Raw genomic sequence first — 27871 nt, 5'->3', positions numbered from 1 at the left:
TTTTATACAGGATTTCTTGAGTCGTTCCTTTGCCTGTGGTTCATGGACAAAGTATCGCTCAAGACATTGATTCAGATTGTTTTCATATTCTCATACGAGGTGATTGCTTTGAGCTGGCACGGGAAGTATCCTGTCCAGTTTACTGAAGGTCTTTTTCCCTTTGGTCCTCTCTATTCCTCCTACCTGTTTACTGAACCCCTCCTTTTGAATGCCTAGGACTCTCTACTTGCACCCTCTGCTCCCAAAATAGAGCCTTGGCTCTGACTGTTCTCTCTGCCTAAAACATTCTTCCCCATGATATCCACTTGCCTGATTTCCTTACCCTTTTAAGTACTTACTCCAAATATCACCTTTTCAATGAGGTCTAATTTTTAATACTCCTGCTCCAACCTGCCCTTCCTCCCCAAGTGATGTACTGTTTTAGCCCCCTTGAACAGGTGAGCTAATGGAGCCTTAGACAGGTTACGTGAGTTAACTAGTTCAACTTAAGTTGGTTACAATTTTTCACCACCATAATTCTTTAATAAATATCCTTATACACACATCTTCTTATTTTTCCCCCAGGACAGTTTTCCAGATGTAAACATGCTGGGTATAACAGTATGTATATTTTCCAGGAGTATACATATTTTTTGGCTTTGTGTTTTAATAGTGGTGGCAGCAATGCCAGAGAGGCAAAATGCAATACCATATGAAAACTTGTATTTGTGTCACTGGGTTTGACATGAGGATTGGGCCAAGCATCCCCCCTCAAAATCCATCAGCTGCTTATCCTTGTCAAAAGGTACTTGCTTGGGGGCTCCCTTGGTGGTGCAGTGGTTGAGAATCTGCCTGCCAATGCAGGGGACATGGGTTCGAGCCCTGGTCTGGGAAGATCCCACATGCCGCGGAGCAACTGGGCCCGTGAGCCACAACTACTGAGCCTGCGTGTCTGGAGCCCGTGAGTCACAACTACTGAGCCTGCATGTCTGCAGCCCGTGAGCCACAACTACTGAGCCTGCACGTCTGGAGCCTGTGCTCCGCAACAAGAGAGGCCACGATAGTGAGAGGCCCGCACACCACGATGAAGAGTGGCCCCCGCTCACCGCAACTAGAGAAAGCCCTCGCACAGAAATGAAGACCCAACACAGCCAAAAATAAATAAATAAATAAATATATTTTTAAAAAAGGTACTTGCTTGGTCCCTAGAAGGGAAGAGGCTTTTTATCCTGGGAGACTTATAATTTGAGCAGTGGCTGTTACTTGGTCATATTTTATCCCCTTGGACCACTGTTGGACAAGGGGTAAAAGGTGATTACTGCTGCTGAGGGCATGTGTCGTGACAATAGCCGTTTGTCTCACCTTTGACACTTCCATGTGGATAGAGGTTTAAGCCAAGTACTGCTTTATTCCGATTGTCTCTTCAGGTTTCCTTGAAATATTTGTACTTCTCTGCTGCTGCCAACCTGCTGCTTTCTGACAAGCACCCAGCATGAAATTGAACAAAATAGTAACTCTTTGATAGTGTCCCTTAAAATTTTTCTTTTAGAAAGTTAAATAAACCCTTGCGCTTGATGGATCCCAAATGCTAACTTAAAAATGAGTACCAACCCAATATTGTATATCAACTATACTTCAGTTAAAAAAATGTTGGCTTAAGTAACATAGAAAAAAATGAAGACTCATGTCCACCCCTTCATCACTTAAAATGAACTACTAACCTGAATGATAATGGGACGTTTTCTTTTTAACAGTTGGTGGCATCTACACTGTGATTCAGACAAAGGCCAGAGCAACAGCAGATGAGTGGGGAGACAATTACTTTCTGCTTGGTCCATATTTTGAGCATAATATGAAGACTCAGGTGGAACAATGTGAACCTGTAAATGATGCTGTAAGAAGAGCAGTGGACGCGATGAACAAACATGGCTGCCGGGTAAAGGATACCTGGTTTGAAGTGATTTATGGAATTGCCTCGCATGTAATAGGAGAGTAAACATAAAATAAAGAACATGAGTAAATTACTATAGAAAAATAGAGACCAAAGGGGAAGTTAAAACTTGGATATACAAGTGACTAAATAATTACAATCGGAAAAAATTTGAAATAGCTACTGCATTCAAACTTGCACAAGGTAAAACATTCAGGAATAAAAGAATCAGTTTGATGAATGTAATAGAATTAGACCGTGAGCTGCTAGATTAAAGAGAAAATGCATCTTGGGCAATACATTTAGTTACAACCTCTGGCAGCAACCATATTGGGAAACACTTGGTGTCACATTTTCTTTGATAGGAGGAATAAGGGAAATTATACACATTTGTCTAGAGAAACAACTTTTTTTCTGGCAGGAAATATTGTAAGTCCTGTTGCATAAAGGAAAATAAGTGACATGGTAGACATATCCAACTCCAGGCTGTTAAAGATACAGATCACTTCACCTTATGACTCTATCATAAAAACATAGACCATAAGATTAAATCCTAAAACCATGGGCTTAAGGTCACAGGAGGATAATGAGGGACAGAAGAACAGAGATTACATGATCTAAATACTTCATTTTAAAATAAGCAAATTTAATGAAGAGCAGGAACTTGGAGATTCTAGATGAATGGGTGCCAACCCATTCCCTCTTTGGGCGCACATATCAGATGCTCCGTGTTATCACTATGGTTCCCTATATGGCTTGTGTAATCTGCTTTTGAGTTCTAAATACAGTTTATAGCTTCTAAACCCAAATACATTGTTCTCCCTTGCGTTGCCTAGTATTACTCCATGGCTGTGTGTTCTTTATATGGCAGGTGTACTTTGGAAGATGGCTGATAGAAGGGAGTCCTTACGTGGTGCTCTTTGACATAGGCTATTCGGCTTGGAACCTGGACACGTGGAAAGGTGACCTCTGGGAAGCATGCAATGTTGGTATCCCTTATCACGACCAGGAAGCCAATGAAATGCTGATATTTGGATCGTTAACTGCCTGGTTCTTGAAAGAGGTACTGTTTACTGTAGAGTCGTACAACAGAGGAGAAGCACAGTTGCTCTCTGTGCCCAGCAACAATCCTCTAAACTTTAAGCCAATTTTGAGATGATGCCATTATTAATTGTCCTAGAACATTTCAAAGGGATCTGAGAAACATTCAACCTTCCCGTAACTAAATACCAGCTTTTGGAACAGGGTGATAATAATGCTTTTTTTTTTTGGCTGCATTGGGTCTTCGTTGCTGCACACGGGCTTTCTCTAGTTGCGGCGAGTGGAGGCCACTCTTCGCTGCAGTGCGCAGGCCTCTCATTGCGGTGGCTTCTCTTAATGCAGCGCACGGGCTCCAGGTGCGCAGGCCTCAATAGGTGTGGCATGCGGGCTCAGCAGTTGTGGCTCACGGGCTCCAGAGTGCAGGCTCAGTAGTTGTGGGGCACAGGCTTAGTTGCTCCACGGCACGTGGGATCCTCCCAGACCAGGGCTTGAACCAGTACCCCCTGCATTGGCAGGCGGACTCCCAACCACTGTGCCACCAGGGAAGTCCCAATAATGCTTATTAATATTTACATCATGTCAGGTTCACCTAGAATGATGTGGATAAAACATCCAATTATATTCACTGTTACATAGATAATATTCAACATATATGCAAGAAAAAACAGTATACATCATGCACTATGTACTTGAGTTCTAGCATCATGGGAGCAGAAAATGGCCTGAAATATTTGATTTTGTTTATGTGTGAGTGCTTGTGTGACTTCAGTGGCTCTCAGATCTTTTAATCATTTGCTAAAGGCTTAAGTGATCTCAGCAGTTGCTAAGGAGTCCACAGCAGTGAAATAGTCCATAGATGTAAAAATAAACCAAGGGCATTGGAAAGCAGTCCTTGTTAAATGAGCCAAGACTGTACTCAATTCCTGAAAGCATGGCAGTAGGATTTCTTCATATTCCTTTCATTACCTCAAGATGATTATGCCTCACTTAAAAATCGGAGAATGAAGAGCATCCCTAACAAAGTGGGACTGTGGTCTAAGGATAAATCACAGAACTGTATGTTGGGAGTGTGTCCCCTTGACCAGTATAACTTCTTTCTGATGAAGTCAGTCCAACAGCCATAAAGGGCTGCTTTGAGGTGAAAGGGAAGTGAAGGGGTGGTCCTATTGCTTTGTCTTGGTGACACCATAGGAGAAGAAGAGCGAGGGTGCTGACAGGATCTGGCCTAATGACAGATAGATGCAGGCTTGTTTAGCATCAGTTGCTGAAACCAACTCTTCCTCTGCAAGCTGCCCCAGGGCTGAGGCCAGCCTCCACGAGCACCCACACATGCGTGCATGTCAAGCCTTCCAGGTGATTCTGATGTACCCTAGGTATGAGAACAGCTGTCTTAGGTTAACTCTCTAGACTTCCCAATTCTCTGGGCAGGCTTCTTGAGCACAGGCGTTTTTCATTATCAATGCTACTCCCCCACTAGGGAAACAGTCATTAAGGGGAGTGGAATGTAAATATTAATTTTTTGAAAGGGTGAAACAAAGTAACTTTTTAAATTGAAATGCAGTTGATTTAAATATTGTGTTAGTTTCAGGTGTACAGCAAAGTGATTCAGTTATTTATATATATATTTTTTTTCCATTATAGGTTATTATAAGATCCTAATATAGTTCCCTGTGCTATACAGTAAATCCTTATTGTTTATCTATTTTATATATGGTAGTGTGTATCTGTTAATTCCATATTCCTAATTTATCCCTCCTTCCAACCCTTTGGTAACCATAAATTTGTTTTCTATGTCTGTGAGTCTGTTTCTGCTTTGTAAATAAATTCACTTGTATTATTTTTCAGATTCCACATGTAAGTGATATCATATAATATTTGTCTTTCTCTCTTTGACTTACTTACTTAGTATGATATTCTCTAGGTCCATCCATGTTGCTGCAAATGGAAATATTTCATTCTTTTTTATAGCTGAGTAACATTCCATTGTATACGTATACCACATCTTCTTTATCCATTCCTCTGCTGATGGACGTTTAGGTTGCTTCCATGTCTTGGTTACTGTAAATAGTGCTGCAATGAACATTGGGGTGCGTGTATCTTTTTGAATTATGGTTTTCTCTGGATATATGCCCAGGAGTGGGATTGCTGGATCATATGGTAGCTATATTTTTAGTGAAACAAAGTAACTTTAAGGTTAAGAAACTGGTGTCCTGCCTAGTGTTAGAATTAGACCTGGAATTAGACCTGGGTCCTCAGTGTGTTATTAAATTTCTATTTGATTCTAAGCAAGTTATTAATCTCTTTCCCTAATTCCAAATTCTTAAAATAATAATATATCATTTAAAATGTTTTTGGCTTCAAGGAACAGAAAGTCCAAATGAGACTGACTTAAAACATGAAGTCATTTATTGTTTATTAAAAAGAAGCTTGTAAGTGGGTGGTCCCACCTGATTCAGCAGCTCAGTGAATCTTCAAGGATAATATTGCTATTATTCATTCATCCATTTAATGAATATTTATTGAGTGCCTACTGTGCATTTATTCAGGAGTCCCCTCTGTGGATACAAAAATAAATTTGATCCATATTGAAAGAGAGGATTATGCCATAAACATATATGGGCTTTATGAACATGCAGCTAAATTCTATAAAACCGTTATATTTGCTAAATCTGCCTGCTTTATCTTTAGATCCCTTTAAATTGTGCCAAAATTTACAGGCATGATAACTTTCCTTACGCTGTGGGCCATGAGCAAGATCAAACTACACCACTAACTTTTCTAAAAACTTCTTTTCTGGTGTAGGTGACAGATCATGCCGATGGGAAACACGTCATTGTCCAATTCCATGAATGGCAGGCTGGGACTGGACTGATTCTTTCTCGAGCTCGGAAACTTCCGATCGCTACAGTCTTTACCACTCACGCCACACTGCTTGGGAGGTATCTCTGTGCAGCAAACATCGATTTCTACAACCATCTTGATAAGGTAATTAGTCCTTCCACCTTCCCCCCTCACCACCTTTCTTTCCGGTCCTTGAAGCTGAAGGATGGGAAGTATTGACCTTCGTCTTTCATCTGTCATCCAGATGGCAGAAATGCCCTTTTAACCAATCAATATTCATGACAAAGCCTCCCCTGAGCTGACTGAGAGCTCATATAGTTTAACTTTGTTCAGAGTGCAGTAGAGTGTAGCAGGGAGAGGCCAGATGGCTGTCCACTTTGGAGCAATAGACCCAAGATCCAAAGGGATCTGGTGGGAGTCAGACACTGCGGATGTGAGGTCGGGCTGCTGTCTACTCTGAAGCTTGGCAAATGCTGTGAGGACCCTGGATCTGCATGCAGATCTGAGTGGCAGGTGCATGGCAGGGAATCTAGCCATCAACTTGTACTATGAGCCTTACTTCCTCCACCCTTCAAGTGAGCAAAGGTCAGATTTCTGCTGTGACTCTGCAGTGAGTTATAGGTGGAGCTTTATGGGGGTCTAGTAAAACAGAGTTATCAAAGACAGGGATGTGGGGCTTTCTTGGTGGCGCCGTGGTTAAGAATCCACCTGCCAATGCAGGGGACATGGGTTTGAGCCCTGGTCCGGGAAGATCCCACATGCCGCGGAGCAGCTAAGCCCGTGCACCACAACAACTGAGCCTGCGCTCTAGAGCCCGTGAGCCACAACTACTGAGCCTGTGTGCTACAACTTCTGAAGCCCACTGGCCTAGAGCCCGTGCTCCGCAACAAGAGAAACCACCTCAATGAGAAGCCCGCACACCACAACGAAGAGTAGCCCCTGCTTGCCGCAACTAGAGAAAGCCTGCGCGCAGCAACTAAGACCCAACACAGCCAAAAATAAATAAACAAATTAATTTTTAAAAAATTAAAAAAAAAGAAAATAAAATGAAACAAAATGAATTCGGAGAGTATTAAGATGAAATTAGTACAAGATAATGAAAAAAAGATGAATGAAAGGATGTACGAGTAAGAAATATATCTCTGAAAAAAAGAAAAAACAGGGATTTGGATCTTTGGTGACTAAACAGTTGGTTTTGCTTATCTTAGAAGACTGCCTTATTCTATGACCCAGAGTCATTCAGTTTTGACTTCTTTCTTCTATTTTCCATCTGTTCAATCAGATTAATAAAAGTATGTTTCTCATATCATCCTGTCAGTAATAGTGATCAAGCATTTGAGTACCATAAAGTCAGGAGTTTTGCAGATTTGGTATCTATGCTGCCAATTAAATCAATTTAGCATTTCAGGGTTCTGTTTCACTATCAGGAACATTAGGAAGTTGGAAAGTTGATTTCTAAAGACTCCCCCAGTTTAAAAAAGTTCTAGAATTCTATGAAACAGAATGCATGCTTGTGTGAGTGTGTGTATGTTTGTGTGTGTTTGTAACATATGAATAATACTACTCAGATAACGAGAGCAGAAAATTATACTACCATCTCGGAGACATTTTGAGCACAGGAAAGTTCTTTCAGACAAACTTTAACATTTGCAAAGCAATGAATGGTCCTAAAGAGAGCTTGCCTATAAAAAGATCAGCTGAACCTGAAGGTCAAATTGTAAACATTAGATGTATATTTAAAATAAAGTCACCAAGGAATTCAAAAAGTCAGGAGATCAGGGAGATTTCCTAATGGTAGACTAATAAAGGCAAACCAGTGATCTGTGATAAACTCAACCACTGTGTTTCCTGGAGAAGAGCAGACTTTGATTTTTGTGAAAGAGAAAATATTACAGAGGTGTATCAAATATTTCAGGCATATCAAATATTTCACAGCAGAATACTTAGGAGCAATGTATGAAACAATTAATAAAAACAATTCAGAATATTCATCAGATTTTATTCATCGTTTTTAAGGAACAAAACCATTATAATATATAGTTATATATTATAACTTTATCTGCTCAATAAAAGGTCAGTGTTTATATCACACTATCTTCAAATATGATTATATATCTCCCTAGCTTAAATCCCTCAGTTGTTGAAATATGGAAGCTTAGTCAGACCCCAGCCCATCTCTCTAGTAAAAAGTCCTGCTCAGCAGAGTGACTAGTAAATGAATAACAAGTAATTAAGAACTAGGTTTTAAGTTAAAAACTCATAATCATTATTCACAGGAAAGGCCCCCATATCAATTTCTACAGCAGACCTTCCAACGCTCACAGTAGGTTTAGAAATTCAGTGAAACAGCAAAACACCAAATTATATATATGAAAAGTTTTCAAAAGTTCAACATAAGAAATGAGTCATAAATTAGTCTTTGGTACAGGATCCACAGTCAGTGTCAGAGAGCTCTGACTCAGGCAAGTAGACATCGGGGGGAAATGAGAACAAGGATAAAAGCATTTAACTTTTATAAAAGCAGAAAGATTAGAACTATTTTACTCAAAGACATGAACTGAAAACATTTTTGGTTAATAGCCGATTCATAGGGACCTTGATGTTTGTTTATGTTTTGACTTAAATGTATTAGTTAAAATAGCATTGCAACTATTTTCAGCCAGCATATGAATTTTCTGAGACTCTCCATGAAGATGTTTCAAAATTCATTCTTATTGGTCCTGCCATTGGTCAATCGTCTCCTCAATGATAGTGATTGAATACCTAATGCTTTAGATAAAAGGGGGTTTGGCTTTTTTTTTTTAAAGTTAAGATACCCAGAATAATGGATGATTACACTATCTAACACACCATCTAATTAAAGTAACTGTACACTCCTTGAAGTTTCACGGTGTTGGGAGTTATATAGCATGGAAAAGCATTTGTCTTTTCTCTTTGTCAGGTTTTCTTTAGTGAATAGGAAGGATAATACTTATCCTTACTTTCAGTATCAAGTTTAATGTCAGCTTTGTTTCATTGCTTATGGAAAAAAATATGATAAAGACCTTGGGGAATGGAATTAGCTCAACATTTATAAAATAAGTAAAAGGATAATTAAAATGCCAAAAAAATCAAGAGTTCTCTATGATTATAGCAAAGGGGAAATATCATTTACATAGGGGGTTAAATGGCAGTTTAGAAGCACAGATGAAGTAAACAGCACTTTTTGTAAGCATAAGTAGCTATGTGCTTTAGTAATGGGTTTAATAGAAATTTATCATTATTTCTTTTGTGGTCATAAAATTTCACACAGCCTTGAGGAAAAACAATATGAGAAATATGTGATTTTGTTTTGCTCGTGTAGAAGGATCGGTGTAAGCAAATGTGTATGTGCGTGTGTTTTGTTTTGTGTTCACAGTTTAACCTAGACAAAGAGGCTGGGGAAAGGCAGATTTATCACCGGTATTGCATGGAGCGTGCCTCAGTCCATTGTGCTCATGTATTCACCACTGTTTCTGAAATAACAGCAATAGAGGCAGAACACATGCTGAAGAGAAAGCCTGGTAATTATTATCCCTGAGTTTGTCACCGATCTATGAGAATTTTGTTTGAAACAAAAATGCGTAAAATAATAATAAGAGGAAAAATTGCATTCACTATTACCACTCAAATCTTTACACATATTTTAATTCTCATTTTCAGTAGCTTTGTTGAACACTAAGCTATATCTGGAACATACTAGTGTACAATCTGTGCTTGTCGAATAGTCTATGCTTAAAATGCCCTAGTTCTGAACTGGATTGTCATAATGACTTCCTGTGTGTAAGCAAGCTGAGTTGATTTTTCTATTTTAAGAAAATGAAAGTCCAGAAAATATCAGAAATGTGAGTGATACTACCCTAGTCCTACATCTTAGAACATCGCCTCATTGGTCCTATTTGGTAGAAACCTGTTGTTTTACTTCTCCCAAGATTTTCTTGTTTTTCTGAGAACTATCCCCAGACCCATCCAGAGGTTGCAATGCCAAGAGGCATGTTCATAAAACATGACACTGTCACCTGACCACAGCTGATTGGTCCAGAGGTAGACATCTGACATAAGCTGGACCAATCAGAATGCTCTCATAAGAAGGAGTCTAAACAGATGAGTCTGTTTGAATGCAGTCTTGTATGACAGAAATGTCACCTTGGAAGCTGTTAGCAGTGTCCATTTTCCCATTATGCTGCATGAGATGCAAAGAAAGTTAAACTACAGTGAAGTACAATAAGAAGCAGAAACAGTTTGAGAGAGAGAGAACTCTATACTTTCCACAGTGATTTAGACCATGGTTTAAACTAATTCCTGAGGCCCAGCTAAGTCTTTGCTATGAGACACTCCAGCATCTTATTAATAAATCCCTCCTTATTATACTAAGTGTTAGTAGGTTTCTGTTACTTGCAACCAAACAGTCCTAATTAATACATCCTCCTTGCTTGATTGCTGTGGTCTTGTCTCTAGTTGTCTTTCTTTCAGATACCGGTTGAATATCAGAGAAAGCATTTCAAAGTTTTAGATAATGAAAAAAGAAGAATCCAAGTAATTTGAATAGTGGCAGCCTCAAGATCCTATGCTATTCTTTTTTCTTTCCAAGGGTTCTCTTGGATTCACTTGGGTTCTCACTCTTATGTCTCTTACAGGAGTTTTCTACATCAATATGCTCACTTGTTTCTTGGATCTTCCTTTTTTCCCCTATCTTCAGTATCCTTTTCTGTGCTTACAAAAATGCTTTGTTTTTTCCTATTCTAAAATAAAAATTTCTCTTGATGGCACTACTCTGTCAGATGTCTACACAATCTCATCCTCCCTCCTTTTGTTAAATATTTTAGAAAAATAATCCATAGTTCTTCCACCTAGTCACAGCCCCTTCAACTCTAATTTCCAACCTCCAACACTTGGTCTAAAATTGCTTTTTCAAAAGTCACCAAGTTCAGAATTCTGTAATTTTCTTTATGTTCCTTGACATTCTTTAGCAGTTAAAGGTGGCAGATACCTCTGTCATTCCTTACTTTTCATGACATTACATATTCTAAGTTTTCTCAAATATGATTCTTTTCTGGTGTCTCTAATAGTTTCTCTACTATCTTCCATCTTTTAAAAGCAGACATTCTCCATGATCAGATTCTGGATCCTGCTTTCTCTATATACTATTTTCTTAACTTCCTGTTTTCTTAAGGAGATTGCCGTAGGATAGGGGTGAAAACTGTGGACTTGTTGCCAAACTGCCTGAATTCAGTATCAAAAATGACTTTGTGTTGAATATATGTCACTAGCTGTATGACACTGTGAAAGTTGCTTAAGCTCTCTTTGCCCTAATTGCATAATGGAGATGATAATACTATCTCTTATCTAGAATTGTTGCAATGATTAAATAAGTTACTACATGGGAAGAACTCAGATCAGTGCCTGGTTCACTGTAAAGGTTCAGAAAATGACAACGATTATTATTTTGTATGGATCAGAATTTTCCCAAGCTCTCATCTCTGTTTCTGCTAACTTCACTTGGAGGTTCTATTAGAACTATAAACCCCATAAGCTACTCCATTTCTGACTAGTAAAAGAATCACGCGGTGGCTCTGATTGAAATTGTGAGATCCCTGATGCTTTGTGGTTCAAGAAGGTCCACAGACTTTTAATGGATTATTAAACACAAAATTTTTCCCAAGAGCATTCTGAGAAAAAGCATCATATAGCACATCATGACTTTGTATTTTTTAGTTTTCCTTGAAGTCTTCTCCAGTTAAAAGTATAACCACAGCTAAAAGGTGTGGGCATAGCTCCAGAGCAAGAGGGAAATGTTGGCTGGATCAAAAGCTTATATAGGGCCAGATATTTTTAATAATATTAACATATGCTAATTGGCAAAGCCTTATTTATTACTGCATTATTATACTTTGACCATAAATTCCACTCAAAATCATTTCTGATGTTGAAAAGATGATTTTTTTTAAAATATTGGAGAGAGGGCAACATTATAAATTTACTAATTACAAATATACAATTAAATACATCTGCTTTGAAACTTGAAAATAATGTACATTAAAATGATTGCCCTCATGGATTATATACTGAAAAGTTTTTATTCTTTGTTGAAGCGAAAAACTCCCAAATGAATTATCTCCAGTTGAAGAATGCCAATACATCCGGCAGCGCATGCATTCCCACATTTACTATAAAATCACTTATTGTCCTCCTTTCACCTAACGTTTGGTAGTTTGGATTTGTGAAAAACTCGAAGGCACAGTTCTATTCAAAACCATCTGATTTTGTTCAGAGATGTAAATTTTACAAAGAGAATCAACGTCCCTGTAAGAATTTTTTGATTTTGTTGTAGAACTGTACCATCTGTCCGAACTTCACAATTTGGATAATTCTTAGAAGATGTAGGGTTTGTGATGTCATCTTAAAGAGGTGTCATATAAATGAACTAAATTTGACATTGTAATGTCAACAAAACAAAATACTCTAGCCAGTGAGTGATTTCATGACATTTTTCCAGAAAGGTCACTGGGGTCCAAAGCTCCTGTAGACTTTTTTCAAACACACTAAGCACAGCTCTATACCCCAACCCAGTGTATAGATGCCAGGCTGCAGAGAGGGTGTTTTGCAAGAATATTCATCTTGAACCGATATGACTCTCAAAATCTATTATATGGAGTTTAGGGAATTTCTAGCAGTCCCCTTATGTGATGTGTGATGATGTGAATTATTCACAAGACAATGGATCCCAGGAGTGTCTACTGCATTCAGAACATTCAGTAAAATGGTTCAAAATTCTGTAGAATATTTTGACAGTGCATCTGTATAATACCATATGGACAAGACAGGTATGGAGTGTTCAGTTTTGATATAATAAGCACATTTTTCAGGTGGCCCTTGGCCAAGGTTGTTAGAATCATATTCCTTCTTCATGATTATAGTGAGTCATCGCATACGTGATATCACTGAAAGCTATATTCTGAATTGCTTCTCTCAAAGTCACTTCCACTTATCAAAGCAAAGAATGATCCAAAATCCCCTTGGTAAGGAGTCCCAGTAGCCCTCAAACCAGTAGAATAAACTTGCAACAAGAAACAGACTTCCCATGGTGATCCCTCAGAAATTAAAAAAGTACAAAGAAGCATCAGTGTCAGCTCTTTTGGATTTAATCATTGCTGCAGTATACTTCCAGCTTAGAACTAAGACCTGAGCCCTTCCTAAGGAAAAAAATTGGAAGAAAAATATGAGCAAATACTCCTTAAACTAGTTACACATCTGTAGTGAGGTGTACATGTTGTGCCACTACTAAAACCTGATGATAAAACAGGATACGGTACTGTGATGACAACATACGCACTCTAAATAAGACACCGAGGCAGCATTCAATTCCTTTTTGGTGGCAAGCTCTTAGGGTTTTTTTTGTTGTTGTTTTTTGTTTGTTTGTTTGTTTTGTTTTTGTGCTGTCAACAACTGGTAGCCAATAATACTATTTTATTTTTTATATTTATTTTTTCATGATAAATAATATTTATTGAATGCTTGTTACGTGTCAGGCCCCATTCTAGTATTTTGTTCACATGAATAATCTCATTTCATCATCACAGTAGCCTAATGAGATAAGAACTATTATTATCCCTCCTTGCTATGAATGAGGAACCCAAGGCACAGAGAGGTCAAGTGACTATTCCAAAGCCAAACAGCTTGTAAGTGCTGCCATCTGGATGCAGCCCAGCCAGACCTGTTATTTTTTTAATTTAGTTTATTGAAGTATAGTTGATTTACAATGTTGTGTTAATTTCTGCTATACAGCCAAGTGATTCAGTTATACATATATATATATATATATACACACATATATATATACTTTCTTTTTTCATATTCTTTTCCATTTGTTTTATCACAGAATATTGAATATAGTTCCCTGTGTCATGCAGTAGGACCTTGTTGTTTCAATAGTACTATTTTAGATGCCCAAGGAATCATAACTCACTCTTGGTTCAGAATTCCTGAGCAATTAAACTTTCAAACTGTATGGAGATTCTATTTCCCAAAATTCTAAGTACGGAGTAACATTTCAATAAAGTAATATGGAAATTATTCATTCATCCAACAATTAGTTATTAAACACTGCTTCAAGCAATAGGAAAGGGTAAGTGGATAAACGCAAGTACCTACCTTCATAGAGCTTACATTCTGAAGGGAGGAGACAGGCAATAGACCAGATTATCAAATAAATGCACAATATGTTTGGGATAATGAGCGCCGTGGAGAAAAGTAAATCAGATAAGGGAATAGGGAGTGGAGGTGGAGGTGGTGGACATGTTTTGTTTTTGTTTTTTTCTTTATGTAGCGTTTCAGAGAAGTCCTCTTTGATTAGGTAAAATTTAAGGGAACAACAGATAAGACTCTAGTCTTCATCTATACAGGAGATACCTATATACCCAAGAGGGCAAAAAAGGAATGAAATAAGAAGTTACTTTCTTGGACTGTTACAACAATTCTGTGAGCTCTGTGCACAGCCAAGATAAGTTTCTTGCAATCTAATATTTTGCCTGCTCCAAAAACCAAGCAAGATATTTTATTTATTTTTATTCTTTTAATATTTAAAAAAAATTTTATACAATTTTTAAAGGTTACTTTCCACTTACAGTTATTAGAAAATATTAGCTATATTCCTCATATTGTACAACACATCCTTGAGCCTCTCTTACACCCAAGAGTTTGTACCTCCCAATCCCCCACCCCTATATTGCCCTCCCACCTCCCCACTGGTAACCACTAATTTGTTCTCTACATCTGTGAGTCCAAGCAAGAGATTTCAGACTAGAGTAGTTCTGGTTTCCACAATGCAGTTGTTCTTCAGTTTCTACAATGTTTTTCATTTACAAAATCTTTTGTTTACGCAGTTGCTTTACTACCTAGAGAAAAAAGAGACGATCCAGGGAGCTGGATTAGCTATATGTAATTAAGAATATCAAATTTCTTTTCTTTTTCCTTATTTCAAAGGCATCCATGTGGTAAGAAATTTTTTGCCCACCCAAATTCTGAATTTATTCTGTTTTTTTTTTTAAAATATTGTATGGTCTTAGTGGGAGGTAAGACCCTACTTTCCACCACAAAAGTCAAAGGAGGACAAAATGTGATTTTTTCCCCCCTGTTTCTGAGCAGATAGGAAGCAAACGAGAGATTCAGGATCAGTCAGTCAGATGCTTCTGCCAGGATTTTGAATAATGAGAAAATAGTGCAAAGAGGCCAGGGCAGTTGGAGAATATACATTTTCTTCAGTGGCAGGGAGAAACCCAACACAAAAATAAGAAAGTGTCTGTTTCCACACATTCTTACCAACAATGACTTTCTTACTTTTTTAGTCTTCGCCAATTAGATATGTAAAAAATGGTATGGCATATCCATTTGTCTTTGAATACTGAGTTTTAACATTTTTTACCAGTTTGTTTGACAATGGTATCTAATCTTCTATTTATCTATGAGGTTTTTTTTTTCTATCAGGATGTCTCTTTTTTCTTACTGATTTTTAAGAATTGTACACATGCATACACACACACATCTATGCTTTAAATGTCGCATGTTTCAATTTGTCACCTGCGATTCAGTATCGTTATTAATAGTGTTGCAGTTATTGACTTTTGAGTCCATGCTAATGCCTTAACATGAACTCTAACTGCCATCTTTTGGTCAATATTTTCCCTGTGTGTTGGCATTACCTACCCTCAGAAAGATGGATGACACTGACGTTATCTTCTACTTGGGGACACTAGTGAGAAATTAGGAATCAATGTTGCTTCCTGAGGGAGAGAGAAAAATTGGGGGACAGAAGTACAAGGGAGATTTTTCAAAGTATATATTTTGAATTCTTGAAACTTGAATGATGCGAGTTTATTGCTTATATAAACAAATTAATCATGTTTTTATAACTAATTTAATTAATGAAAACACTGAGTTCAGAGCAATACCAACTCTAGAGTGGAACTGCTCACAAACTGAAGAGAGCCTTACTAATATAGTAAACATTGAAAGGATCATTTTAAACATTATTTGTAATAATTAGATTCCAGATAAATATTTTTACTCTAGAAACAAAGCTACAATTTTAATTATGTCATTACGTGTGTCCATATGATTCCATATCTATCAATGAAACATAAAAACATTTTTTTTTTTTTTTTTGAAACTTACGTCTTAAGCCACGTAGGCAGTGGGGTGCTGGAACCAGCTCATCCTGGCTCACAAGAACCAATTATTAAATTTCAGGAAATTTGTGAGCTGATTGCTAAACACAGACATTATTAAAAATTAAATTATGTAGACCAGAGCAACAGCCAGCTCTACCCACCACCAGTCCCTCCCATCAGGAAACTTGCAAAAGCCTCTTAGATAGCCTCATCCACCAGAGGGCAGACAGCAGAACAAAAACCACATTCACAAAATGTGGAACAAAAACCGCATTCACAAAAAGATAGACAAGATGAAAAGGCAGAGGGCTATGTACCAGATGAAGGAACAAGATAAAACCCCAGAAAAATAACTAAATGAAGTGGAGATAGGCAACCTTCCAGAAAAAAAATTCAGAATAATGATAGTGAGGATGATCCAGGACCTTGGAAAAAGAATAGAGGCAAAGACTGAGAAGATGCAAGAAATGTTTAACAAAGATCTAGTAGAATTAAAGAACAAACAAACAGAGATGAAAAATACAATAACTGAAAGGAAAACTACACTAGAAGGAATCAATAGCAGAATAACTGAGGCAGAGGAATGGATAAGTGACCTGGAAGACAGAATGGTGGAATTCACTGCTGCAGAACAGAATAAAGAAAAAAGAATGAAAAGAAATGAAGACAGCCTAAGAGACCTCTGGGACAACATTAAACACAACAACATTCACATTATAGGGGTCCCAGAAGGAGAAGAGAGAGAGAAAGGACCCGAGAAAATATTTGAAGAGATTATAGTCGAAAAACTCCCTAACATGAGAAAGGAAATAGCCACCCAAGTCCAGGAAGCAGAGAGAGTCCCATACAGGATAAACCAAAGGAGAAACATGCTGAGACACATAGTAATCAAATTGGCAAAAATTAAAGACAAAGAAAAATTATTGAAAGCAACAAGGGAAAAATGACAAATAACATACAAGGGAACTCCCATAAGGTTAACAGCTGATTTCTCAGCAGAAACTCTACAAGCCAGAAGGGAGTGGCATGATATACTTAAAATGAGGAAAGGGAAGAACCTACAACCAAGATTATTCTACTCATCAAGGATCTCATTCAGATTCGATGGAGAAATCAAAAGCTTTACAGACAAGCAAAAGCTAAGGGAAGTCAGCACCACCAAACCAGCTCTACAACAAATGCTAAAGGAACTTCTCTATGTGGGAAACACAAGAGAAGAAAAGGACCTACAAAAACAAACCCAAAACAATTAAGAAAATGGTAAGAGGAACAATACATATCGATAATTACCTTAAACATGAATGGATTAAATGCTCCAGCCAAAAGACACAGGCTTGCTGAATGGCTACAAAAACAAGACCTGTATATATGCTGTCTACAAGAGACCACTTCAGACCTAGGGACACATACAGGCTGAAAGTGAGGGGATGGAAAAAGATATTACATGCAAATGGAAATCAAAAGAAAGTTGGAGTAGCAATACTCATATCAGATAAAATAGACTTTAAAATAAAGAATGTTACAAGAGACAAGGAAGGACACTACATAATGATCAAGGGATCAATCCAAGAAGAAGATATAACAATTATAAATATATATGCACCCAACAGAGGGGCACCACAATACATAAGGCAGCTGCTAACAGGTCTAAAAGAGGAAATCGATAGTAACACAATAATAGTGGGGGACTTTAACACCTCACTTTCACCAATGGACCGATCATCCAAACAGAAAATTAATAAGGAAACACAAGCTTTAAATGAAATAATAGACCAGATAGATTTAATTGATATTTATAGGACATTCCATCCAAAAACAGCAGATTACACTTTCTTCTCAAGTGCGCACAGAACATTCTCCAGGATAGAGCACATCTTGGGTCACAAATCAAACCTCAGTAAATTTAAGAAAATTGAAATCATATCAAGCATCTTTTCTGACCAAAACACTATGAGATTAGAAATCAATTACAGGGAAAAAACCGTAAAAAACAGAAACACATGGAGGCTAAACAGTACCTTACTAAATAACCAAGAGATCACTGAAGAAATCAAAGAGGAAATCAAAAAATACCTAGAGACAAATGACAATGAAAACACAACCATCCAAAACCTGTGGGATGCAGCAAAAGCCATTCTAAGAGGGAAGTTTATAACTATACAAGCCTACCTCAAGAAACAAGAAAAATCTCAAATAAACAATCTAACCTTACACCTAAAGGAACTAGAAAAAGAAGAAAAAACAAAACCCAAAGTTAGCAGAAGGAAAGAAATCATAAAGATCAGAGCAGAAATAAATGAAATAGAAACAAAGAAAACAAGAGCAAAGATCAATAAAACAAAAAGCTGGTTCTTTGAGAAGATAAACAAAATTGATAAACCATTAGCCAGACTCATCAAGAAAAAGAGGGAGAGAACTCAAATCAATAAAATTAGAAATGAAAACGGAGAAGTTACAACAGACACCGCAGAAATACACAGCACCCTAAGAGACTACTACAAGGAACACTATGCCAATAAATTGGACAACCTGGAAGAAATGGACAAATTCTTAGAAAGGTATAACCTTCCAAGACTGAACCAGGAAGAAATAGAAAATATGAACAGACCAATCACAAGTAATGAAATTGAAACTGTGATTAAAAATCTTCCAACAAACAAAAGTCCAGGACCAGATGGCTTCACAGGTGAATTCTATCAAACATTTAGAGAAGAGCTAACACCCATCCTTCTCAAACTCTTCCAAATAATTACAGAGGAAGGAACACTCCCAATCTCATTCTATGAGGCCACCATCACCCTGATACCAAAACCAGACAACGATACTACAAAAAAAGAAAATTATAGACCAGTATCACTGATGAATATGATGCAAAAATCCTCAACAAAATACTAGCAAACAGAATCCAACAACACCTTTAAAGGGTCATACACCAGGGTCATATGACCCTGGTCATATCCCAGGGATGCAAGGATTCTTCACTATACAGAAATCAATCAATGTGAGACCCCATATTAACAAATTGAAGAATAAAAACCATATGTTCATCTCAGTAGATGCAGAAAAAACTTTTGACAAAATTCAACACTCATTTATGATAAAAACTCTCTAGAAAGTGGGCATAGAGGGAACCTACCTCAACATAATAAAGGCCGTATACGACAAACCCACAACAAACGTCATTCTCAATGGTGAAAAACTGAAAGCATTTCTTCTAAGATCAGGAACAAGACAAGGATGTCCACTCTCACCACTCTCATTCAACATAGTTTTGGAAGTCCTAGCCACAGCAATCAGAGAAGAAAAAGAAATAAAAGGAATACAAATTGGAAAAGAAGTAGTAAAACTGTTGCTCTTTGCAGATGACGTGATACTATACATAGAGAATCCTAAAGATGCCACCAGAAAACTACTAGAGCTAATCAATGAATTTGGTAAAGTACCAGGACACAAAATTAATGCACAGAAATCTCTTGCATTCCTATACACTAATGATGAAAAATCTGAAAGAGAAATTAAGGAAACACTCTCATTTACCATTGCAACAAAAAGAATAAAATACCTAGGAATAAACCTACCTAGGGAGACAAAAGACCTGTATGCAGAAAACTATAAGACACTGATGAAAGAAATTAAAGATGATACCAACAGATGGAGAGATATACTATGATCTTGGATTGGAATAATCAGTATTGTGAAAATGACTATACTACCCAAAGCAATCTACAGATTCAATGCAATCCTATCAAATTACCAAAGGCATTTTTTACAGAACTAGAACAAAAAAATCTTAAAATTTGTATGGAGACACAAAAGACCCCAAATAGCCAAAGCAGTCTTGAGGGAAAAAAACGGAGCTGGAGGAATCAGACTCCCTGACTCCCTGACTATACTACAGTAATCAAGACAATATGGTACTGGCACAAAAACAGAAATATAGATCAGTGGAACAAGATAGAAAGCCCAGCGATAACTCACGCACCTATGGTCAACTAATCTATGACAAAGGATGCAAGGATATACAATGGAGAAAAGACAGTCTCTTCAATAAGTGGTTCTGGGAAAACTGGACAGCTACATGTAAAAGAATGAAATTAGAACACTCCCTAACACCATACACAAAAATAAACTCAAAATGGATTAGAGACCTAAATGTAAGACTGGACACTATAAAACTCTTAGAGGAAAACATAGGAAGAACACTCTTTGACATAAATCACAGCAAGATCTTTTTTGATCCAACTCCTAGAGTAATGGAAATAAAAACTAAAATAAACAAATGGCACCTAATGAAACTTAAAAGCTTTTGCAAAGCAAAGGAAACTACAAACAAGATGAAAAGACAATCCTCAGAATGGGAGAAAATATTTGCAAACAAATCAACGGACAAAAGATTAATCTCCAAAATATATAAACAGTCCATGCAGCTCAATATTAAAAAAACAAACAACCTAATCCAAAAATGGGCAGAAGACGTAAATAGACTTTTCTCCAAAGAAGACATGCAGATGGCCAAGAAGCACATGAAAAGCTGCTCAACATCACTAATTATTAGAGAAATACAAATCAAAACTACAATGAGGTATCACCTCACACCAGTCCGAATGGGCATCATCAGAAAATCTACAAACAACAAATGCTGGAGAGGGTGTGGAGAAAAGGGAACTTTCTTATACTGTTGGTGGGAATGTAAATTGATACAGCCACTGTGGAGAACAGTATGGAGGTTCCTTAAGAAAACGAAAAATAGAATTACCATATGACCTAGCAATCCCACTACTGGGCATATACCCAGAGAAAACCATAATTCAAAAAGACACATGCACCCCAATGTTCATTGCAGCACTATTTACAATAGCCAGGTCATAGAAGCAACCTAAATGCCCATCGACAGACGAATGGATAAAGGAGATGTGGTACATATATACAATGGAATATTACTCAGCCATAAAAAGGAACGAAATTGGGTCATTTGTATATACGTGGGTGGATCTAGAGAGTGTCATGCAGAGTGAAGTAAGTCAGAAAGAGAAAAACAAGTATCGTATATTAACACATATATGTGGAACCTAGAAAAATGGTACAGATGAACCGGTTTGCAGGGCAGAAATAGAGGCACAGATGTAGAGAACAAACGTATGGACACCTAGGGGGGAAAGTGGCAGGGGGTGGTGGTGGTGGTGGGATGAATTGGGAGATTGGGATTGACATGTATCGGCTGATGTGGATAAAATGGATGACTAACAAGAACCTGCTGTATAAAAAAATAAATAAAAGAAAAAAATTAAATTATGTAAACTTACAATTAAATATTATACTAAAAACTAAATTAATACTCAAAAGACATCAATTCCTAATTATTTTACTACATTTTACCGTGATCAATACTCTCGTTTATGTCTATTGCATTTGTACGGTGGAAATAGTATGTAACGGTGTTACTTTGTATCTCTTTCCAATTCTGTATTCACATTAGTAGCTTGAAATCAGTCATGGTGGGAGTATTTACGCCATGGAGATGGGCAAATACTTCTAATAAAACATCTTTCTCTCTCTCTCTCTCTCTTTTTTCCTGGAGTGCTGGTTACCACTGCATGTAGGCCTCTATGTGGGAGGTTATTCTGCACTAGAAATACAGATGTTAAAAGACCTCATTGACCTAATTCTTTAGGCTAATAAACTGAGACAATTAATTTCAAGACATCTTTTTTTTAACTTATTTTCTTGACGTATAGTTGTTAGTTTCTGCTGTATGGCAAAGTTATTCAGATATGTATATATATATATCTTCTTTTTCACAGTCTTTTCCATTGTGGTGTATTATAGGATATTGAATATAGTTCCCTGTGCTGTACAGTAGGACCTTGTTGTTTATCCATTCTACATATAATAGTTTGCGTCTGCTTATCCCAAACTCCCAATCCAATTCTGTTCTCTATGTCTGTGAGTCTGTTTCTGTTTCGTGGATGAGTTCATTTATGTCATATTTTACATTCCACATATAAGTGATATCACACAATATTTGTCAAGACACATCTTTTATTTTTAATTGTTTGTGAAGCAGTGAGAAAATTCCAGAGGAATTAAAGTCATAATAATGTGGTATTCATAAACAGTCTTGCCTTCTCCCTCTTTGTGGACAGTACAGCTGCCTGACATAGAGGATAAGGATGTAGACTCCTGAGCTAGGCCGCCTTGGCTTTAAACTCCCAATCCATCCTTCCCCCACCCTTCACTCCCTTGGCAACCACAATTATGGTTATCTGACCTTAGCAGATAACCTCTCCGCAGGCCAGTTTCTTCATCTGCAAAATGGGGACAGTGAAAAGAACTTACTTCATATGGTTTAATGAAAATTAAATTAATAGAGTCTACAATAAAGTCTGGCTCAAAGTAAGCCTGAGAGAAATGTTATAGAAAGAGATACATTGTAAGAGGGGTCTGTCCGCTATCCTGATCAGTAGCAAATGCCCAATTACTTAGTAAAAAATCATAAGAACAGCAGTTCTTTTTAAAATTTTTTTTCACAACAAATGACCAAGAAGCCTGGGTTGATTTTGTGGAAGCATTTCAAGGGAATAGCCTGTTAACTGTAAAATATCCTTCAAAATGATAGCATACTTATACTTCTAGCTCAAATCTCCACTGCAAAAATCTTCATTGCCATGTGCTAATTTTTTTATTCCTTTTGTTTTTACTGCTACTATATACAATAACCCATGAATTCAACTCAGTAGGTGATTTCCACCATATACTCTGAGCAGTGCCTCTCTTTCTTATCACAGACAATATTCTGGAAAACCAAAAATGTCTCCCTGCCCAAGCAACAAAATCTTCTAGGTAGAAAGACTCAGCTACGTATTAGACCTAAAGGGCTACTTTTCCAATGTTCCGTATGGACAGAACACTTCCCACACATTTAACCAAAATAAAATGACAAGAGGTAGTTTAGTGCACAGCACAGTTAAAGCTACAACAGGTGGAAGCAGACCGCACAGACACTGCTGGTCCTCCTGACACGTGTGCTCTGGAACAGATTCTATTGACAACTCTGTGCCTCAGTTTCTGCCTCTGAAAATGCAGATAGACACCCCGGCTTTATTGGCTGTTGCAGGGATTAAATGAGTTACTTGCAAGGTGTTTAGAGCAGTGCCTGGTGCACAGCAAGTGATCAATAAATGAAAACTCTAACAATGACTATTTTTGCTATTCGTGTATTTCATAATACCCATCACTCAATGTTATTTCAGTCAGATAGTCTTGATTTTCTATGTCAGCAATTTATTATAAACTTTTATGAATTTTCAATTCTATGATAGTCAGAGACTAGAAATGTTAATAGACACCTAACTTGATAGATTTAACAATACTGTTTCGTTTTTCTTTTTTACAATGCTACCCTCTCTCAAAAGAGCTTTTTCGTGATGATTTTACTTTGCTTTTCCAGATGTAATTACTCCAAATGGCTTGAATGTTAAGAAATTTTCAGCAGTACATGAGTTTCAAAATCTCCATGCCATGTACAAGGCCAGGATCCAAGATTTTGTTCGAGGTCATTTCTATGGGTATGCTTTCCTTCACTGAAAAAAAATTAGTGTGTGATGTTAGGGATCTGGGGTATAGAGAAAACAGGGTTACTAAAGTAAATGTTTATCTTTCCTAGTCCCCTTTGTACTTTAACAGAACTCATGTGTACATTTTGTTGCTGTTGCTTTATTTCATTGGAACCTGTTTTGTTTTGTTTTAGTCATCTGGACTTTGATCTTGAAAAGACGTTGTTCCTCTTCATTGCTGGGAGGTATGAGTTTTCAAACAAAGGAGCTGACATCTTCCTAGAATCCTTATCCAGGCTAAATTTCCTGCTGAGGGTAAGAATGATCTAGAATGCCATACAGTATTTTTTTATAAGAGGACTTTCTTCTGTGGGAAGTAAAGAAACTTCTGGCTTCATAAATAGATTTCAAAAGAATATACGATTTTGAAGACTTAAAATGACAGCCTTATTCTAAAAGTGACTTTGGTCTTTCAATTAACATATTAGGATTGCCACACTGTTCGCGTGTGTATTTGTCTATGATGTCAGGTATTTTTTAAAGAGAGCCACAAGCTTACCACATATGTGCTATTTTTTTTTCAAGAATCATAGGAGCAACATTTTATTGGAAATGCTTCTAAAAGAATATTTTTATGTTAATTTTAACTTTTTCAATTTTTATTGAAATATAGTTGATTTACAATGTTTCAGGTATACAGCAAAGTGATTCAGTTATACACATATATAAATATATATACTCTTTTTTTTTACATTCTCTTCCATTATAGGTTATATATTTGCTATTTTTAAGATGACCATATAGCACCCCTTTTCCCACCTGTCCCCAAAGAGTTTGTAAACAATTGAAAGATAAATATAGAGAAATCAAGCAAACAGAGAACAAAGAGTATAAAACCTCACTTTTTTTAAAACCAATAAAAACTATAATGGAAGATATGGCTTGGGTGTATGGCATCAATAGGTTTCCTAATATTGGACCTTGGTATTAAACTTCTTGGTATTAGACATCCAATCACAGGCAGCTCTGGCCATTGCCATCCTCCCCAACCAGAGCATGTCTTCAGAAGAACATGTGCAACACGTCTGACAGCCAAGCAGTTTTCCTCTGTAGAACGGGGAAGACACTCACAAAATCTATTCCTATCCCAGCTCACTTGCCATGCCTCTTCCTTGAGATTGAAAGCCTTGAACTGTGAAACTAGGAGAGGTCCCACCACAAAGAAACAAGAAGGAGGGAAAGGAGATTCCCATCCCAACAAGGTGGAATCATTTTTTGCTCAGGAGGGTGGGGCTTTATAGGTTCCAAACTAATACAGCAATAAAACCTGTGCGAATAGAAGTGCCATGTCATAGCTACTGATGAAAGTTATTGGCTTATATTCGAATCCCATCACATAAAAATATAGAATAAGTAACAGGAAAATAGGGGAGACTAGTGTAGAAGTCCAATCTTATTGAGATACTGAGACAATCTAAACTTTCCTGAGCTCCGTACTGCTCTCCAGTTCAGTTTTTATTTCTTAGACATAGATTTAGCCTTGCCTTAGAGCAGACATTGTACCAAGTATGCTAAAAGATTTACTAAAACCACATTAATAAAAACCCAAGCCTGTAAAATAGGGTTGAAGGTCAGAAAGATTATTCAAGAATAAACTACAATAACCTTATTTCACAGTATTTCCTGATACGTATCTATTCAACAAGCTTTACAGATGGACTCACAACTATATCAAATATGTATTGTGTTTAGAGACATTATTAATCAATTTATCCATACCTTTATTAATTATGCACTTTATTCTTAGATGTCAAGTAAAAGCCAGTTTCTATTTTTCTAGACATCAAAGACAATTACAGTCTTTGGAGAAATTAAAAGAAGGCATTCTCTTTCCATATAGTACATTTATTCTTTAATGGCACATTGGCTACTTGTGGGGTGAGTTTCCTATTCTATGGCTCCTGTAAATGTTCAAATAGAATTTCAGGTCCTAGAGGGCAGAGACCACAGATTAGATGGTAAAGTGTCCCACATTCAGGAGTAAGTCATTTCAGAATACAAAAGCATTCATCTGTTCACAGTTTTAAGTTTATGCTTTCATTCCCACAGCTGTTTGGCATGTCATTTCCTTCTGAGAAATTCCAGGTCAATGGTATTTATTGGAATAGGAAAAGTAAGCAGATTGTAGAGTCAAAAAAACACCGGTTGACTCCCAGTTTTGCCAATAACCTCTGATAGGAGCTCAGACAAAATTTTGAAACTCTTGTGCCTCTCTTTTGAAATTAATGAGGAGAGTGATAGCGATTGTGCAGTTACTACCAGGCTTGGGTTAAGTTATGCGTTTAAAGCACCCAGCACGGTGCCTGCCACACCAAAAGTTCTGGGCACATGCTCGTTCCCTTACTTTAGGGCTAAAAAAACCAAAACGCAACATCATGAGAATCAAGACATTTAACAGAAAAATGTAAATAATCTATTTGTGCAAATCCATGTAAATTAGCTATAAGAAATAGAATAAACCCAAACGAAATCCTCATTAACTTTCCAACCTGAAATTTTAAAGAATATTAGCTCACATTTATGTTATTTTTTTAACCACAGAAAAGCACAGTGATATCAATAGCAATTGCTCTATATTTTAGATGATCGATGTCATGAAAATATTCTATGTGTGGATTTTTAAATTGTTAATTGACAAATCTTGATTGAATGCCATATTTAAATTAAAATTTCTGAAAAAGCCTCAAGACAGTGGGTGTAATTTTTTTGTCAATCATGAATAAGTATTCTTTTTATCTCAAGATATTCAAAGCACTCTTTTTCACAGTTTAAGGTCCATCTGTCACATGGTTTATTTTATCTTTGATAGTTGACTCTGTTGTGTTTTCTAATCCTTCATTAGATGCATAAAAGTGACGTCACCGTGGTGGTGTTTTTCATTATGCCTGCCAAGACAAATAATTTCAACGTGGAAACCCTGAAAGGCCAGGCAGTGCGAAAACAGCTATGGTAACCTCACATCTTGTACATGTTCTCAAGCAATAGACCTAAAGGGATTTTTTTAAGTGCATGATTTCTGATCTATTTCCTTAACCTGTTTTTTTTCATTAAGATTATTATAGCACACATACTACTTGGTTCTCTTCTCATTGGGCTACTAAATGTTAGATTATGTCATGCCTATAAAACTGTGTTAATATAGAAACATTGGAGTGAGCCACCATGGAAGGATAAGGCCTCTATAGCTATTTTTAAAGATGGGTTGAATTTAAAACAAAATTTTATTATGGAAATGTTAAAACATATGCCAAAGTAATGAGATTAGTATAATGCTCCCCTACCTGCCCACAGCCCAGATTCAACAATTATCAGCGTATTCCCGATATTACATCGATACCTCCATCCACTCCCCTTCCCTTCCCCTCACCCTCTCCTGATTATCATCAAGCAAAAAATTGTTACATTCTCTGCACTGGTCAGGGTGTTCAGCTGCCTCAGCTCTGGAGGTTTTAACTCAGGCTAAACTGGCAAATAGGAAAAGAACAGAAGAGGTGATACAGAAGAGACCTGTAATTTCAAAGCCTGCACTGACAAAACAACAGCACTGTCGTGGCAAAGAAAGACTTAAAACGGTGACATTGTTTAAGTTGTGAATCTTTCTGCTCATACAGGGACACTGCACATTCTGTGAAGGAAAAGTTTGGGAAGAAACTGTATGATGCATTATTAAGGTAGGTGCTTGGAACACTGAACACTTCAAACATTTAGGGCTTCACTATTCAGACTTAACCATTTAGACATTGTATTTATTTTGTTCCAACTATAAAGGAATCAGTAGCCTTTGAAGATGTTTTACATCGTGTGAGCAGATTTTGTTTAATCCTTCATCTGACAAATATTTGTAAACAGTTTGCACAAATGAGAACATATTTATATATACAGATAGGTTCTAGTTCAATGGAAATCTGATTAAGTGTTAATATGTCAGTCTGAAGCTGAGGGAGATTTCATGAGGTTTTTTTTTTATAATTTATTTATTTATGTTTGGCTGCATTGGGTCTTCGTTGCTGAGCCAGGCCTTTCTCTAGTTGCAGCGAGCGGGGGCTACTCTTTGTTGTGGTGCGCGGGCTTCTCATTGCGGTGGCTTCTCTTGTTGCGGAGCTCGGGCTCTAGGCGCCTGGGCTTCAGTAATTGTGGCTCGCGGGCTCTAGAGCGCAGGCTCAGTAGTTGTGGTGCACGGGCTTAGTTGCTCCGCGGCATGTGGGATCTTCCCAGACCTGGGCTCGAACCCGTGTCCCCTGCATTTGCAGGCAGATTCTTAAACACAAAGCCACCAGGGAAGT

General features: G+C 37.3%; 1 protein-coding gene across 2 annotated transcripts in view; it reads left to right on the top strand.

The window, feature by feature from the left end:
• Nucleotides 1-27871, top strand: part of GYS2 (glycogen synthase 2) — a 58016-nt gene that overhangs the window by 9905 nt on the left and 20240 nt on the right. Inside the window, exons 2-9 of one of the 2 annotated variants that reach the window (XM_082351977.1) lie at nucleotides 1734-1915; nucleotides 2781-2972; nucleotides 5753-5935; nucleotides 9189-9333; nucleotides 23423-23540; nucleotides 23723-23843; nucleotides 26431-26537; nucleotides 27200-27259. In XM_082351977.1, the coding sequence (XP_082208103.1) occupies nucleotides 1734-1915; nucleotides 2781-2972; nucleotides 5753-5935; nucleotides 9189-9333; nucleotides 23423-23540; nucleotides 23723-23843; nucleotides 26431-26537; nucleotides 27200-27259 (1108 nt within the window). The remainder of the gene's footprint in view (nucleotides 1-1733; nucleotides 1916-2780; nucleotides 2973-5752; nucleotides 5936-9188; nucleotides 9334-23422; nucleotides 23541-23722; nucleotides 23844-26430; nucleotides 26538-27199; nucleotides 27260-27871) is intronic. The other variant, XM_082351978.1, reaches the window with a different exon arrangement.

This window comes from Balaenoptera borealis, assembly GCF_965194805.1.
Source record: "Balaenoptera borealis genome assembly, chromosome: 13".
Lineage (NCBI taxonomy): Eukaryota > Metazoa > Chordata > Mammalia > Artiodactyla > Balaenopteridae > Balaenoptera > Balaenoptera borealis.
Note: the sequence above shows the minus strand (reverse complement) of the source record. Positions and strands in the feature narration are given on the sequence as shown.